At 41.1% G+C, this 17,896-nt stretch overlaps 1 protein-coding gene across 2 annotated transcripts in view; it reads left to right on the forward strand.

The window, feature by feature from the left end:
- TRPM3 (transient receptor potential cation channel subfamily M member 3) overlaps positions 1 to 17,896 on the forward strand; it is a 617,739-nt gene that overhangs the window by 376,684 nt on the left and 223,159 nt on the right. For both annotated transcript variants that reach the window (XM_038769495.1, XM_038769496.1), the window contains exons 2-3: positions 7,769 to 7,848; positions 8,444 to 8,648. In XM_038769495.1, coding sequence (XP_038625423.1) covers positions 7,769 to 7,848; positions 8,444 to 8,648 — 285 coding nt within the window. The remainder of the gene's footprint in view (positions 1 to 7,768; positions 7,849 to 8,443; positions 8,649 to 17,896) is intronic.

Here is a 17,896-nt window from a genome sequence, read left to right on the forward strand (position 1 = left end):
GAGGTGAACTTTCAAGTTGTAGTCTTCAAAAATATTCACTTTGATATACTTGAACAGCAGATTCTGTTGTACCTTTGCTTTTGCCTTAAATAAAATTTAATTTGAAATCCTTGGAGAAAGAATTCCCTCTGCATGTAACCAGAGCTGAAAGCAAGAAACATAAGGAAGTCAGCAGGCCTACGCAATCACAGATGTTTTAGTTTGACCATTCAGCCTTCATAAAAGATATTTTTGATGTGTTATGTTTGTGCCTTAGAATAAGGTAAGGAGAGAATCCTTGTCTTCCCTAAGTACTTGTAGAACTTTGAAAGTATACTTGAAATGATAATATTTGAGGAAACCCTACCAGTAAGGAGGAGTTAGTATTTAATCGATGTTTTGTATTGGCAAATGAATTAGGAAATCATCCAGAAATATGGCGTATCAGAGCCAGTTCATGCTTTCAGGAGTTACATCTAAAGGTCCATCATAAAATTTTGCATGAAATAGTATAAAGTATAGTATAAATAGTGTAAAGCATATAAAGCATAAAGGATGAAAGGGAAGTTGTTTTATGTATGTGTTTAACTAAAAACCTTTTAAAAATTCCAGTTTCAAAGAAATCATTTTTAAAATGTGATTTCTGTCCATTCTTACTAACTGAATAGAGATAGGGGTATTCAGCCAATACAATGAATAACAAGTAACCTTGTGAATACCTTACCGAGGTAGGTAGTTTTTCCATTATAACTACCACTTTTTTATAATATGAGAATCAAAATCAGTTTGCAATCGTGCTTGGATTCTTTTATTCCCCTTAAGTGCAAATATATGACTTCTGGGGTTGGGAAGGTTAGACTATGAATGAAACATGGTAGACAGAATCTTCTAATGGTAGCTAATAGAAGTTCATTCTGAGCTTCATTAAAAATCTGGCAAGATAATAATATGATGGTTCATTAGCTGTGAAAAGGTAATTAAATTGCTAAGCTAAAAAATCTGTCAATTCAATATTAACTCTAACAAGGTATACCAAGAAGTGGCTCTCACACAAGAGTAAAATCTACAATGAAATTCTAAACACCCTTGTGCTCCTTTCCACAGTACCCCAAGGTTCTCAGATTTGTTGTTTTCTTTGTCCTTGAAGTGCTATTGTGTGCTTTCCCTTTCTGCCCCCCACCCTGTCTCTGTCCCTTTCATTCTCTGTCTCTCCCTCTAACTGCTTCCCTTTACTCTGTCTTTGTTCTCTCTCCCTTCTTTTTTTTTTTTTTACAGTATTCCACTTCCATCAGGCAGAGAAAGCAGGGAGATGAATAGTAAGCAAACCTGAATGCCCAGAGACTAGGTTGGTTGTGAACCTACCTCTGTGGTGTAGGGTGTCTTAACCTGGAACTTCACACCAATCCAAAGGTTTTTTGGGGGTTTTTATGGTATTTGTTAAGCGCTTACTATGTGCCAGGCACTCTTCTAAGAGCTGGGGTAGAGACAAAGTAATCAGGTTGGACACAATACATGTCCCCAGTGGGGCTCACAGTCTTAATCCTCATTTTACAGATGAGGAAACTGAGACACAGAGAAGTGAAGTGACTTGCCCAAGGTCACACAGCAGACAAGTGGCAGAGTCCAGATTAGAATCCAGGTCCTTCTGACTGCCAGGCCCGTGCTGTATCCAGTATGCCACACTGCTTCTTTGAGTTGCTTTGAGGTGCCCGAATCAAGAGATTCCTAGGAAATTGGTTTGGTTGTGGGCCACCTCATGGATTTGGGATTGATCCTGACCCTAGAACAGACCCAAGCCCCTAAACTGACATGGTCTCCCATGGTTCTTGGGACCAAAGATGACCAAAAACTCTGCAATAGTGTGGATTCTCATACCCGTCTAAGCCCCCAAATCAACAAGTCTAGATTTGAGTCAGCCCCATCCATCATGTTACCTCTCCCTGCTTTCTCCATTCCACTTGGACTCTGATCCCCATCCACCAGCCCAGAGGAAGAAGAGGGTTTATGTGTAACCTCCCTGCAGTCTACATAGAGATTTTACCCTAGGTTCTGGACAAGGTTAATGACTAAGAGTGACGGTAGTTATTTCCTGTGAGTCCATAGATGGAGAGAACTTTCCAGATCCCATCTTTCTGACTTGATTCCTGCGGGGCAATCTGAGCGATAGATAGGCTTCAAATTACCAACAGGGAGAAAAGTTTTAATTTTCTCGAGCCAGTTGATAGGATTCTATGTCACCTGAAGATCATAATCTGTGAATTCTTTAATAAACTTGTCGCCATGGTAAACGATGGTCATTCATCAAAAGATATAGTGTTTTACCCCCAAAACTATTCTTAATAATAAATATGATGGCATTTATTAAGTGCTTACTATGTGCGAAGCACTGTTCTAAGCACTGGGGAGGATACAAGGTAATCGGGTTGTCCCACGTGGGGCTCACAGTCTTAATCCCCCCCTTTACAGATGAGGTAACTGAGGCACAGAGAAGTTAAGTGACTTGCCCAGAGTCACACAGCTGACAATTGGCAGAGCTGGGATTTGAACCCATGACCTCTGACTCCAAAGCCTGGGCTCTTTCCACTGAACCACGCTGTTCTTGAGAAGATTAATTTTAGAAGCTAGCAAAAATACCTGGTCTTTGGCTGGGTCAGATTGGTGCTGTACTTTTCCTCCTTTTCTCTATCCCTTTTTATTGCCTCACTTTATTATTATTATTATATTACATTTATATTATCTAGCAACTGCTTAGTACAGTGCTCTGCACACAGTAAGAGCTCAGTAATATCAGTATTAGTATTACTGATTACAGTATCATTATGATATTGGTGACTATGGAACTTACTATGTGCCATGCACTGCACTAAGTGCTGGAATAAATGCAAGGTAATTCAGATACTGCCCCAATCCCAAAAAGGGTTAGGAAAAGTAGGAATCTTATCCCCATGTTATAGATGAGGAAATCACCATGCTATTCCTCTTCTGCTTTTCTCTATCACCTTTTAGACCTCTTTACCAGTTCCCATAATTATTTGGATTTTTTTATTCCCTCTCATTTTATGCCTGTTATTGCCTTGCAATCACATCTAATTATCCTTTGCTATAGCTAGTGCTCTTTCTCTCTCCTCCCTCTCTTCTCAAATCTCTTTTTCCTCTCTCTGTTCTTTCGCTTCCCCTCTCCCATTTTTTACCTAGCTTATTTTGTCTCTGCTCTGTTCCCAGGTGCATCACAAGATGTTCTTACTAGGCCTTCCAATATCCCTCTCCTAGGAGATTCCCAGACCGCTTGCTCTCTTCTGTTCTCTAGTGGAGGTATCATTATCCCCACTGACTGTACCTCTCCCCTGTCACTCAATAAGAGTGGAGGTGCTCCTAGGACCATATCCCAACAAAGAGGGTGACTTTCCTGTGATTCCTGTCTTTCCCCAGTCAATCCTCTACTGCATGGCACGGCCCGAGGAATGACTTTTCATTCATTCATTCATTCATTCATTCAATCGTATTTATTGAGTGCTTACTGTGTGCAGAGCATTGTACTAAGTGCTTGGGAAGTACAAGTTGGCAACATATAGAGATGGCCCCTACCTAACAATGGGCTCACAGTCTAGAAGGGGGAGACAGACAACAAAACAAAACATGTGGTCAGGTGTCAAGTCATCAGAATAAATAGAAGTAAAGCTAGATGCACATCATTGACAAAATAAATAGAATAGTAAATAGCTACAAGTAGAATAAATAGAGCAAAAAATCTGTACAAACATATATACAGGTGCTTTGGGGAGGGGAAGGAGGTAGAGCTGGGGGAATGAGGATGGGGGAGAGGAAAAAGGGGGCTCAGTCTGAGAAGGCCTCCTGGAGGAGGTGAGCTCTCAGTAGGGCTTTGAAGGGAGGAAGAGAGGTAGCTTGGTGGATGTGCGGAGGGAGGGCATTCCAGGCCAGGGGGAGGACACGGACCGGTGGTCGACAGCAGGACAGGCGAGAACGAGGCACTTGTGTTCTGGGGAAGGAGAAGGCAAATTGTACACTTTCCTTCTCCAAAATGTCAGTGGCTCAATTGTCTGGTTTGCAGTGAAGGCTGCCAGGAGAGGGTCTTCTCCCTCCATGCACTGACAAGGGGCCCAGAGCATATTCTGCATCAACCTCCTCTCCGATCTGCCATCCTACTGTCTCTCCCCACTTGAATCCATACTTCACGCCAGTGCCCGTATCGTCTTTGTGCAGAAACGCTCTGGGCATGTTACTCCCCTCCTCAAAAATCTCCAGTGGCTACCAGTCAACCTACGCATCAGGCAAAAACTCCTCACCCTTGGTTTCACCATCACCTCGCCTCCTCTTACCTCACCTCCCTTTTCTCCTTCTACTGCCCAGCCCGCACCCTCCACTCCTCTGCTGCTAATCTCCTCACTGTGCCACATTCTCACCTGTCCCGCCATCGACCCCCGGCCCACATCCTCCCCCTGGCCTGGAATGCCCTCCCTCCACACATCCGCCAAGTTAGCTCTCTTCCTTCCTTCAAAGCCCTACTGAGAGCTCACCTCCTCCAGGAGGCCTTCCCAGACTGAGCCCCCTCCTTCCTCTCCCCCTCCCCACCCCGCCGCCTTACCTCCTTCCCCTCCCCACAGCACCTGTATATATGTATATGTGTTTGTACATATTTATTACTCTATTCATTTTACTTGTACATATTTATTCTATTTATTTTATTTTGTTAATATGTTTTGTTTTGTTGTCTGTCTCCCCCTTCTAGACTGTGAGCACGCTTTTGGGTAGGGACCATCTCTATATGTTGCCAACTTGTACTTCCCAAGCGCATAGTACAGTGCTCTGCACACAGTAAGCACTCAATAAATTCGATTGAATGAATATTCTTGCCACACTAGGCAATCTGTGAGCAAGATTGATAGTGTGCCAGCCAATCCAGGGATGAAACAGTGGCTAGAACCCAGTAATACTGGGTATCTAATCCTGTGCGGGACAGGACTGTGTCCAACCCGATTATCTTGTACCCAGTCCAGTGCGTAGAACAGTGCCTGGTACGTAGTAAACACTTAACAAATACCATTATTATTATTATTATTTTACAGAAAGAGAGACTGAAGAATTCTTTCAAATCAGGCTGATGTCTTAAAAACCCCTAAAGGGCTGAGAATTTATATTTTTATATATAACAAAGGGTAACATAAATTGGTCTTATAGGACATGGGTTCGAATCCCGGCTCCGCCAAGTCTGCTGTGTGACCTTGGGCAAGCCACTTAACTTCTCGGAGCCTCAGTTACCGCATCTGTAAAATGGGGATGATGACTGTGAGCCCCACGTGGGACAACCTGATCACCTTGTATCCCCCCCAGCGCTTAGAACAGTGCTTTGCACATAGTAAGCGCTTAACAAATGCCATTATTATCATTATTATTATAGGATTAGATTTATCATAAACGTAAAACTCTACTTCTCTTATCTCATTTTAGCTTTCTTATGTGATCTTGCATCACAATTAAAATGAGCTGAAGCTATTAATATATGCCTAGAGATTCCCTTGAATCTTTGAATATATTGTAATTTGCTTTGTCATAGCTCTGAGGTGATATTAAAATATTATTCCACTCTGGCATTTGAGCAATTCAATTTGGAAATAAAACTATATTTTTATTATGGCATTTCATGCTAAAATATTTTATATCAATATATATCATCTTCCCAGCTCTTCTGAATGAGTTACTGGCACTTATGCTGACTGGAGTATGTTGCCAATTTAAAGAATTGTAAAATCCCAAAGATGAGAGGAGATTTTTCTCTGTGTCTTCCATCAACTTGATGTCTTTTATCTTTCCATATTTATTCTGATATTCTTTGTCCCTTCAGTTAACTTTTCTATGTGGATAACATGCAATTCTATCTCTCTGTAGCCCTGACCTCTCATTGTTGTGCAATTCTATGTCTCTCCTTACCTCCAAGAATCTTGACTTGGATGGCTCACTGTCACCCCCAATTAAATATTCCTAAAACAGGACTCCTGCTCTTCCCCCTAACCTACTCGTCTAACTTTCCCATCTTAGTCAATAATGCCACCATCCTCTCTGTCCCAGAATCTCACAACTTTGGTGTCACCTTCATCTCCTTGCTGTCTTTCAACTCTCACGTTCAATCTACTACCAAAATCCAGCTGGTTCTTCCTCTAGAACATCTCCTGCATCTCCCCCTTCCACTTGAAGACCTACCACGCTTGTACAAGTTCAGTTCATATTACTGCCTGACTACTGTATCAGCTTCCTGACTTATCTCCTTGCCTCTAGTCTCCAAAATGCACAGATCAGCTTCCTGAAGCCTCATTCAGCCCACCTCTCTTCTCTTCTCAAAAACCTCCACTGGATTTCTGCAGCTCTTTGAATCAAATAAAAGTGGCTTGCAAGGAGTTTCAAGACTCTCAATCAAGTTACTGCACCTTACCTACCTGCTCTCTTCACCCACTATTCCCCAACTATTTCTCTTTTGTTCTTTTCAAGTTAACCTATTAAGAGCATCTGACTCTTGACTCTCCCATATAACACTCACTCATGCTGTTACCCCAGTTTAGAACTCCATCTCTCTCTCCCTCCCCAAATGCAAGAGAACACACCTCTCCACACATTCAAAGCCCTCCTAAAATCCCACTTTCTCCAACAAACCTTCCCCAATTAATTCCCAGCTCCCTGAGTTATATAAATCCATTAGTCATTATTTATACCCATCCTCAGCACTATGTATGTTTATTCAATTGTACTTTAGATTATTTTGACTACTTCATTAATCAATATTTTAATACCTGTCTCTCCCAATCAGTTGGAATCAGTCAATCTCAATCAATCAATTGAGCACTTAGTGTGTGCGGAGCACTGTACTAAGCTCTCAGAGTGTAAGCTCTAGAGTATAAGAACAGTGCTTGGCATATAGTAAGCACTTAACAAATACTATTATTATTATTATTATTATGATCTTTGTGAATAGGGAATAGGTCACTTTGTTTTTTTACTTCCCAAGCTCTTAGTATAGACCGCTGCAAGTGGTGGTTATGTATACATATGAATGCCCATGTTCTTCTAATTTGGAAATTGGACTATTCAAGGAAATGACATTTGGTTTCAATAAGACCATTGTGGCCTAATTAGGTATATTTTCCAGGTCTGTCTGCCTGTCTGTCTGTCTGTCTGTCTGTCTGTCTCTCTCTCTCTCTCTCTCTCTCTCTCCTTCTATAAAGTATTATTCAATTTTAACCCCAATTTTATTTGGTAGGTATTCTTTCCCCTGCCAGGTGTATCCTGTTTCCTGTTGTGTTAAAAGCATTCTGGTCTAACTCCTGAATCTTCTTTGCTCTATGAATACATTGAAAACTTACTGTGAATTGAGTATAAATTGGCACGACTGATTTCATGTTTATCTCAAATGTTTATATTCTCCTTAAGTGTTCAGAAGGATAGACAATCAGGGGTTTTACAAGGTATTATTTGATAGCTACCAAGAAAATAGAGATCATTTACATTTTAAAGAATTGGTTGCTATTCTAGGAAAGGGTATTTCAGAAGTATGTGCTTGGCATTTACATTGAAAAATTAAAATGAGGTCTTGTTTCCTTAATCAAATTTATTCTGGAAATGTCCTCAAATTAAATATGCTTGTGTTATACAGAATGGATGGGTGACCAAAAACAGAGTCTTTTTATAAATATGGTGATGCGTCCTTTATACTGATTCAAAATTTTGCATAGTAGAACAAGGTGTTAATGTGTTTCTTCTTCTTTTTTTTTTTATTTTTTAGGCTCAAAAGTCCTGGATAGAAAGAGCATTTTACAAGAGAGAATGTGTTCACATCATACCCAGCACTAAAGATCCTCATAGGTAAGCTCACAGAATGTTTTCATATGAGAAAGAAAAGTAGAATTACCATTTTGTGAATGCAAATATGACCTTTTTTTGAAACTTACAAAACTATGGTCAAATTGATCTTGATGGATCAAGATTGGTTTTAGAACCGGACATCTTTGAAATAAATTAATGTGTAAACTGCTGCACAATATGAACAATACCTGCAGTGAAATAGGAAGTCCATCTTGTGTGGTGGTGGTGTTAAATTTTGGTATTTATTTTTTAATCTCATAAATGAAAATTTGTTCTGTGAAATGTTGTGGATTTGTAGATTTTTCATCACTTTGGAATATTTAAGGTAGCTAGCCTGTGAGGCACACACGAGTAAGTTACTTATTGTCCATTTGCATAGGAGTATATTTCATTCATTCCTGCCTGGTGTTCTCAGCAGGAAATCTGATGGCTAGGAATTGGAACCTGGAACCTGGAAGACTTCAGTTTGTAGGTTTTAATACTGAAGAGAGAAGCTCTGATTGTTTTCAATTTTAAATAAGTAAAGAAGAATCTTTAAGAATATATTTTGTTATTGGGCCGAGAAAGCTATGGCATTTTGGCTTTTATTTTGTAGGTGTTGCTGTGGTCGTCTAATCGGTCAGCATGTTGGGCTGACCCCAAGTATCTCAGTGATTCAGAATGAGAAAAATGAAAGCCGACTCTCTCGGAATGATGTCCAGTCTGAGAAGTGGTCCGTCAGCAAGCACACTCAACTTAGCCCGACTGATGCCTTTGGAACAATTGAGTTCCAGGGTGGTGGCCACTCCAACAAAGCAATGGTAATCCTAAAGCCTTTTTATGCAGTATTGTTGTTATCATTGTTTTTGTATTTGTTAAGCATTCACTATGTGTCCAGCACTATTCTAAGTGCTGAGGGAGATATCTGGGTGATATCTACCCAGAAGAGAAGCAGCATGGCTCAGTGGAAAGACCACGGGCTTGGGAGTCAGAGGTCATGGGTTCAAATCCTGACTCCACCACTTGTCAGCTGTGTGACCTTGGGCAAGCCACTTAACTTCCCTGGGCCTCAGTTACCTCATCTGTAAAATGGGGATGAAGACTGTAAGCCCTACATGGGACAACCTGATCACCTTGTATCCCCCCCAGCACTTAGAACAGTGCTTCGCACATAGTAAGTGCTTAACAAATACTATTATTATTGTTATATAATGGTCTTCCCTACCTCAGAGGACTTCAGTGTGACCAATACCTTGCTCCCTTTCCTTTCTTCCCTTTCCAACATGGAGCTGCCTGAGTCTCAGTACTTAAGCCGCCATTTACTAATAGCTTTGGTCCTTGGTGAAAACTGTATGAACTTTAGTGTGGCTGCCTTTCTGCCCTCCCACCCCAGGTACAATTTGTGTTTTACCCAAATAAGGGAGAAGTGAACAATAAAGAACGAGATTTGGTCACTGGATGAAGTTTTACCCAGTATTGCCATCACCCAGATTACACCATTCTGGTCTATATTTCTCACAGCTGTAGAGTTGGATCATATTCCTAACCGATATGTCCCCTGTCAAGAGATACTTTCAAGAAGGGTGGGGGGGGATGTCTTAGAAATGATTGTAACATGGCGGCAGTGGTCTCATCTACTAAAAAGAGACGCTGTTAGCTGGACACGGTTCAAGATGGAAAAAAAAGTCCTTAACCCCACACCCTTCTCATGCCTTCTTGTGCATTCTTTAGGCGCAGTCTTTAGGTGCTACAATATGTCAATAGTCCACATATCTTGCCAGTTTTGCACTCTACCTCACTGGTCACCCACTAAAATATCATTGGACCGATCTTTTTCCCAAATTCATTCACTCATTCATTCAATCGTATTTATTCATTCATTCAATCATATTTATTGAGCACTTACTGTGTGCAGAGCACTGTAAGCCATGAGGCCTGTGGTGGCCCAGAGGAAAGGTAACAGCCTTGAAAGGCTGGAGGCCTGGGTTCTAATCCCCGCTTGGGTGTGAGAGTTAAAAAAAAATTGTAAATACACAGCAGTGTTTAGAATAAGTCATCTAGGAGTGCTGAGATAAAATTTTCTTCTAGACTGTGAGCCCACTGTTGGGTAGGGACCGTCTCTATGTGTTGCCCACTTGTACTTCCCAAGCGCTTAGTACAGTGCTCTGCACACAGTAAGCACTCAATAAATATGATTGATTGATTGATTACTGAGCGTTTGGGAAGTACAAGTTGGCAACATATAGAGACAGTCCCTACCCAACAAGGGGCTCACAGTCTAGAAGAGCGCTTACTGTGTGCAGAGCACTGTACTAAGCACTTGGAAAGTACAATTTGGCAACAGAGACAATCCCTACCCAACCATGGGCTCACAGTCTAGAAGGGGGGAGACAGGCAACAAAACAAGTAGACAGGCATCAATATAAATAAATAGAATTATACATATATAATATATACATCATTAATTTGACCAGTTAAGCATGTTCAAAGCCCAAGTGACATAAAGGACTCACCTTACTGCACTTCTTCAGAGAAGCAGCATGGGCTGGTGGGTAGAGCTCAGACCTGGTGGTCATAAGGACCTGGGTTCCAATCCCAGATCCACCACTTGTTTTCTGTTTGACCTTAGACAAGTTGCTGAACTTCTCTGTGCCTCAGTTTTCTCATCTGTAAAATGGGGACTTAGACTGTGAGCTCTACCTGGGACAGGGTCTGTGTCCAACCCAATTATCTTTTATCTACATAGTAAGCACTTAACAGATACCATTAAAAATTAAAAAACAAAATAAAAGATCAGCACCTTATATTGTAGAGAAAATCAGACTCTAAATAATTCATTGTCCCAGAATATAATGTTTTTTCTAAAAGAGCCTTAATACCCCTTAATGAACCTAATTCTCCTATGAATGGCAGGTCATTTCGGGATATGAAGAGGCAAAGTTGGCATTGAATAAGCACAAAAGTGAACAGTGCCACTCTGCTTTCCTGATTATCATCGCACATAGCTATTTGTGTGTCATTCTCCTTGTATAAAGCTAATAGAGCATTCTCAGGAGGCAAGGCAGGAATGTAAACTCATCATGGGCTGGAAATTTTAGGGCAGAGCTTGGAGCCCAGCAGCACAGCATCTGAGGCCAGTCCAGCTCTGAGCCAGATCAAACCAAGAATGACCTGCATCTCCCTTCAGGGGCAGCTGCCAGAACCCACCAGCTCTCCTGGCATAAAATAGGGAGAAAAACTGACAGGTCTGGTGCAATTCAACTTTGTATTGGTCCAAACTTCAAAATTCAGAATTACCTGAAAGCCAAATTGAGTTTGGAGGGATGTACAGACGCTGAAGTGAAAACTTTCAGGATATAGGCAGCTGCAATTTCATCAGTTTTAGTAATAGGGGACACAGTGTTACTTCTTCCTTTCCAGCCACCCAAGAGAAATCAACTCAACCCTGAAGCAGCTTGTGACAATACCTCCCTGTGTTTCTTGCAGGAGATTTTAAGTAAGAAAAATGAAATAGGTCTTCCATAATGGATGTTTTCACTATGCATTTGGGAACAATTGAGGAGCGTTCTTTTATTAATGTGCCTCTGTCTAGAAAGAATGTGATGCAGTGTTGCTAGAAATGGTTGGCAGATGTCTGCTGAGTGGCATAAATACTACACTGTGAGTTTTCCTTGTTGCAGAGGTCTTCCAGAATGTAGCTCCATGCTATCAAAGATCTTACTGTATTCTTAAAACTTCCTGGGAACATGAAGGGGAAGAGCTGTGTTGCTGTCAAAGGAAGTTTGTGTCTGGAAGAAACTTTTCCTGTATTAGAAAAGTAATAATATTTGATGAGAGAGTAAAATCACTGATGGATTTCCCTGACCAGGCTCAAAACTCAGTGGCTTACTGAAGGTTGCACAGTGAGTTAGAAAGAATCCCACAATCCTAGGTTAATTTGCTCTCTTCCTAACATTTTCAGAGGACAACCTCCATCATATTCAGACCCAGGTAAAATCTGAGCACTTTAGCAATCTCCTCAGGGTTGCTTTCCTGTGCTTTTGATGCATATTGCAAATTGGTGGCCAGATTAGATGCACTCAATCATGAATAATCTAATAGAGATTTTCACATGAAAGTTTGAGGAAAAGATGAAAAATGAGCAATTTGGTCAGGACTGAAGGCAAGTTTCTCGAGCTTTAATAATTCTTTTTGAAGTAATTCCTCTCTGCAAATACTTCATTACATTGGTCCTTTTTTCTCCAAAGAGGTAGGGAGAGGCATATATTTTCACCATATATTTTACAGAGGGTGAATCTGGGCCATAGAGAGAGAGAGACTAAGAAACTTTGGGTGCCTTAATTGTAGCTTTACATCTTAAATTCCAATTAGAAATTTTGAAAGTGAAGATTGGTCCTGTAATCAAACATGTTGTGGTCAATCCCTTAGCTCGTCTGAGTTCAGTGCTGCCTGGAAATCTGTGTGCTCCTGTGAAAGATCTCACATGTGCACAGCAAAATGCTGAGGAAAAAGGTAGCCCATAATGGAAATGAAGTGGGGAGGGGTTTTGTTTGTTTGTTTTGGGGGGGTTGTTATTTGTTAAGTACTTTCTGTATTCCAGACAGGGTATTAAGCATTATGGTCAATACAAGATAATCAGATTGTACACACCCTCTGTTCCACATAGGACTCACAGTCTTAATCCCCATTTTACAGATGAGGCAACTGAGGCACAGAGAAGTTAAGTGATTTGCCCAGAGTCACACAGCAGACAAGTGGCGAAGCCAGGATTAGAACCCAGGTCCTCTGACTCCCAGGCCCATGCTCTTTCCACTAGGCCATGCTGCTGCTTGATGAATCACTCAGAATTAGTTACATTGGAAAGTATAAATTAAGGAAATTCCAACTGTTCCCTTATAGCAACAGTCTGAAAAATTACCACTGTGATACAGTCCTTAGATCTTTGTCCCACCCAAATTGTATAATAATTATTATTATTATTCTCATTATCATGGTACTTGTTAATGCTGGGCTAAGTACACGTTAATCACGTTAGGCACAGTGCCTGTCCCACATGGGGCTCACAGTCTAAGAAGGAGGGAGAACAGGTATTTAATCCCCATTCTACAGATGAGGAAACAGAGACGTACAGTTGAGGTACAGACAAGTTAAGTGACTTGCCCAAAGTCTCAGAGCAGGTACGGCAGAGCCAGAATTAGAACTCAGGTCCTCTAACTTCCAGGCCCATGTTCTTTTCACTAGGCCATGCTAATCTCTAGGCTGTAAACTTGTGGGCAGGGAATGTGTTTGTTTTTTGTGTACTCTCCCAAAAGCTTAGTACCATGCTTTGCACACAGTGAGCGCTCAGTAAATATAATTGAAAGAACAAATGAATGCTTTTGTGTACCTAACCTTGGGTACCTTCGGGGTAATGGGGAATTGGGTTGCCTTGTGCTCTCAAGTCTGACTCTGTCCATCATCAAATTATCTCTGAAAATGTGTATGGTGCCTGTAATCTGGCTAGACACAGTGAACAGGCCAGGAATTACAGGGGATCAGAGAAAGTGAAAACAGTATCTAAAGCCTTTCAGATGTAGGATTCCTTTTCATACAATCATAAAGAGCTACAAAGATCATTAAATCCATTTCATCTAAATAATCTTCCTAGGAAGGAATATCCCCTAATTCCTCTGTGACCCAGCCCAGCTCTTTACAATCATAAAGTTTTTGATATTTCTTCCACGTGCCATTCAATTGTTGGTTTAAAAGAAACCCATATTTTTTTTTACATTTGCTTTACACCCTCAGCACCTAGTACTGAGCTCTGCACATAGTAGTTGCTCAGTAAATACTATTTAATGAATGGAAGTATTACAAGGTCTCTAATCTTTCAATAGTTTTGTGTTCTGAATTTTTTTTCTAAATTCTAAAATTACTTTCTTCAAAATGCATAGAATATACTAAGTGAGAAAGTTATTGATGCTGTTTAATATGTGACCATTGGACATTTGGAGATGCATTGTCAATCAAGAAACTTTAGTAAGTACTAAAATTCTAGGTACTATGGATTTGGTAAACTGATAGCACAAGTGCTTTGGAAGTGAGATTAGACAGCACAGCCATTCTGATCAATCGATTTATGCAGAGTGAGAGAAACTTTTCAGACCAGACACACAGAAAAGAAAACTTGTTTCATTATACTCCTACCCGGGCCCCACCTAATGAGATGATACGCTGGGTTAAAAAAAAATGTCTACCAGATAAGTATTTATATTTCCAAGGTGTTTAAAAGACTTTCAAAATAGAATTGTTTTTTAGGATAAACATGTCCATTAAAAGTGTGCCTAAATCCCAGCCAAGCCCAAGCCACATTTCTCCTGCCAAAGGGCAAAAAGGACACATATTTAATGGTATATTTCTTTTGGAGTGAAAAGAACAGAAAGTTGTTATCTTTACTAATTTGAAGGAACTCTGGAAAGGCCTCAAGGAAATGAAAAGTTCATTGTCCATCAGGGTTCACATTTCTCGGATGACCACAGTTAGCCACATCCAGTTCTCTTGTAACACGGGTATTGCATTTTTACAGAACTGAGGAAAACTCACATTGTAGTATTCACTGTCCGAAGCAGCACAGAAACCATTTCTTCTGACACTGCATCACAGTGTATCCAAGCAGGTTTGCAATGTCAGAAGAAGTGTGGCCTAGTAGAAAGAGCCCAGGCCTGGGAGTCAGAAGACCTGGATTCTAATCCCTCTTCCTCCACTTGTTTGCTGTGTGACCTTGGGTAAATCACTTTACTTCTCTGTGCCTCAGTTACCTCATTTGTAAAATGGGGATTCAATGTGAGGCTGCAGTGTTAACATACCCTGCTAAGGGTTTACAATAAAAAGTAAATACTATCAAGGAAATGTTTCACAGGAAATAAGATTAAAAAAGCAGTTTATGTTTGCTGATGCCTAATGCAAGATATGGAATGGTGCAAGACAATTATAAATGGTATCTTACCACCACGTTAGCACGCTCTTATTCAAAGGCTTCAGCAGATGCTCTTCTGCTAACGTTTTGTTCAGGATACCAGATTTTTACCCTGGCTGAACATAATGCATTTGGGGAAGGTAAAGAACTGAATGTTGACTGGAGAAGTCACAAACACAGCTGCTCTTGTATTTCGAAGAGCTCTGCCTTGTTTTCATTTGGATTCTTCCTACTCACTGAAATCACATCCATTAAATCTCCTTTTTATGAGCTCTTGTGGATTTATTAGATATGTTAAGGCAACTTTAAAATTGCCTCTAAAATGTTGGTTTTTGAAGCATCTGTAGTGTGTATTGCTTACTCCCATTGCTTTGAAAATATAGATGAATCCTCTAATAGCATCTGAAAGAATGTCTCTAAGGCTGCCCAGATAAAAACACTTTTGATAGAGTGTGGTAGTTTCACTTTTAAAATTTATGTCATTAAATATTTCTTTCCAGATAATCTTCTATGGAGACCTTGGTAAAGTAGGATACAGATAGTAACTCCAGTTAATCGGGCATATTTTTGCTATATTTTAAATACTTTTAGTTAGCTGATGGAGAAATCACATCATGAACGAAACTGGTAGCTTGCATGATCCCAAACCCTTTTCCTGTTGATAAAAGTAATACAGTCTATCTTCTAGTTTGAAAACATTTTACCTTGCTTTTCAATCAAAATATGTTCCCCTAATTCATTATGAATTTTAAAAATAGAACCCTGTTTGTGAAGGGTGTAGGCCTAGCATTAGATATCCTTGATCTACTTGAATCTGGAATATGACTTCATTTATAAAATGATGCTTAAGTATTTTCTTTCCAGAATCATAAATTCTTCAGAAATTCACATGACTAAATACATTAATGGATCTATTTTTTTTCTCAACCTATCCATTCTGGAATATTTTGCTTCTTGGAAGATCTAATTATGATGTGGGAAATATCATTTAGATCTAATCTAGAAATAGTTATATTACAAAATTGGTTGAGTTGTTGACCATCTGCTGGTTTTGTTAAAATACAGGTGGCCCTTGGGATACAGCAACCCTACTGTAAATGCAGTTTGGGGCTATATCCTGCACTATTTGCTGATTTACCACAGCATCCGTAAATCCTGCCTCTGACATTATACCCAGTCATTTCAAAGATGTCAATTCCCTCCTTGTTCCATACTCCTCTTATGCCACTCTCTTCCTACTGTCCTCCGTTCTCGCAGTTTTCCTGCTCCTCTCCTGCACCCCAAATTCAGCCTCCCTTTTCCTGTCTCCCCTGCCCCAACTGTTTATCTTTATCTTTCGGATTATCTTTGTCCAGAAACGCTCTGGGCATATTACTCCCCTCCTCAAAAATCTCCAGTGGCTACCAATCAATCTGCGCATCAGGCAGAAACTCCTCACCCTGGGCTTCAAGGCTCTCCATCACCTCGCCCCCTCCTACCTCACCTTCCTTCTCTCCTTCTACTGCCCAGCCCGCAACCTCCGCTCCTCCACCGCTAATCTCCTCACTGTACCTCGTTCTCGCCTGTCCCGCCGTCGACCCCTGGCCCACGTCATCCCCCGGGCCTGGAATGCCCTCCCTCTGCCCCTCCGCCAAGCTAGCTCTCTTCCTCCCTTCAAGGCCCTGCTGAGAGCTCACCTCCTCCAGGAGGCCTTCCCAGACTGAGCCCCTTCCTTCCTCTCCCCCTCGTCCCCCTCTCCATCCCCCCATCTTACCTCCTTCCCTTCCCCACAGCACCTGTATATATGTATATATGGTTGTACATATTTATTACTCTATTTATTTATTTATTTATTTATTTTACTTGTACATTTCTATCCTATTTATTTTATTTTGTTGGTATGTTTGGTTCTGTTCTCTGTCTCCCCCTTTTAGACTGTGAGCCCACTGTTGGGTAGGGACTGTCTCTATGTGTTGCCAATTTGTACTTCCCAAGTGCTTAGTACAGTGCTCTGCACATAGTAAGCGCTCAATAAATACGATTGATTGATTGATTGATTGATTGATTTAAAAAAAAAAAACACTAACCATAGTAATTCCAGGAGCTGTTCTTCCTTCCTCTTCCCTTTTCCCTTCCCACTTGTAGCCCTACCCACCTCCCTCATTCATTCCCTACCATAGGAATAACGATAGGAAGAAACAGGGCAGGATGGGGCAACAGCTATTGCTGTGGGTGTGGTTGCCAGAATACATGCCACCTCATCTTTCCCTTTCCCTTCCTGATTTATCAGTGACCGGGGCTGGGAAGTGGGGGTTCAGTCAATCAGTCTTATTTATTGAGCACTTACTGTGTGCAGAGCATTGTGCTAAGCGCTTGGGAGAGTATAACATACCAGAGTTGGGAGACATGTTCCCTGTCCACAATGATCTTACAGTCTGGGAAGGAGAAGGAAAAGGGGCAGAGTGAGGCAATGGCACTGGAGGTGGCAGCTGTTCCTGGAGCAACAGCTGTTTGTTTTTGGTTGTTTTTTTTCAGAAATTCAAATAAAGAACATATAATACTGGATGGAGCCTGGGGAGCAGGACCTGGGAAATTGAGGATACAGGAAGAGGGGGAGAAAGCTTGGGGTGTGTTAGGGAAGGAAATCCACTAGGAACAGAAGAGAACAGGGAAATAGGGAATGATTTTTACTTGCGATTTTACTCACCTAGGGAGCTCAGCTGCCAGAACAGGACTAGTTTTGGAGCAGAACCCAACTAGTTGCATATAGATTTATGGGAAAACATATTTCATGGTAAAGTTATTCACAATGCAGCCACATTTCCCAGAGATATAACCTGATTGTCCCATATCCCTCCTACCATTCCTTTCCAAACTCCTTGAACGAGTTGTCTACACGCGCTGCCTAGAATTCCTCAACAACAACTCTCTCCTCGACCCCCTCCAGTCTGGCTTCCGTCCCCTTCATTTCACGGAAACTGCGCTCTCAAAGGTCACCAATGACCTCCTGCTTGCCAAATCCAACGGCTCATACTCTGTCCTAATCCTCCTCGACCTCTCAGCTGCCTTTGACACTGTGGACCACCCCCTTCTCCTCAACACGTTATCTGACCTTGGCTTCACAGACTCCGTCCT

This window comes from Tachyglossus aculeatus, chromosome X4, assembly GCF_015852505.1.
Source record: "Tachyglossus aculeatus isolate mTacAcu1 chromosome X4, mTacAcu1.pri, whole genome shotgun sequence".
Taxonomy (NCBI): Eukaryota; Metazoa; Chordata; class Mammalia; order Monotremata; family Tachyglossidae; genus Tachyglossus; species Tachyglossus aculeatus.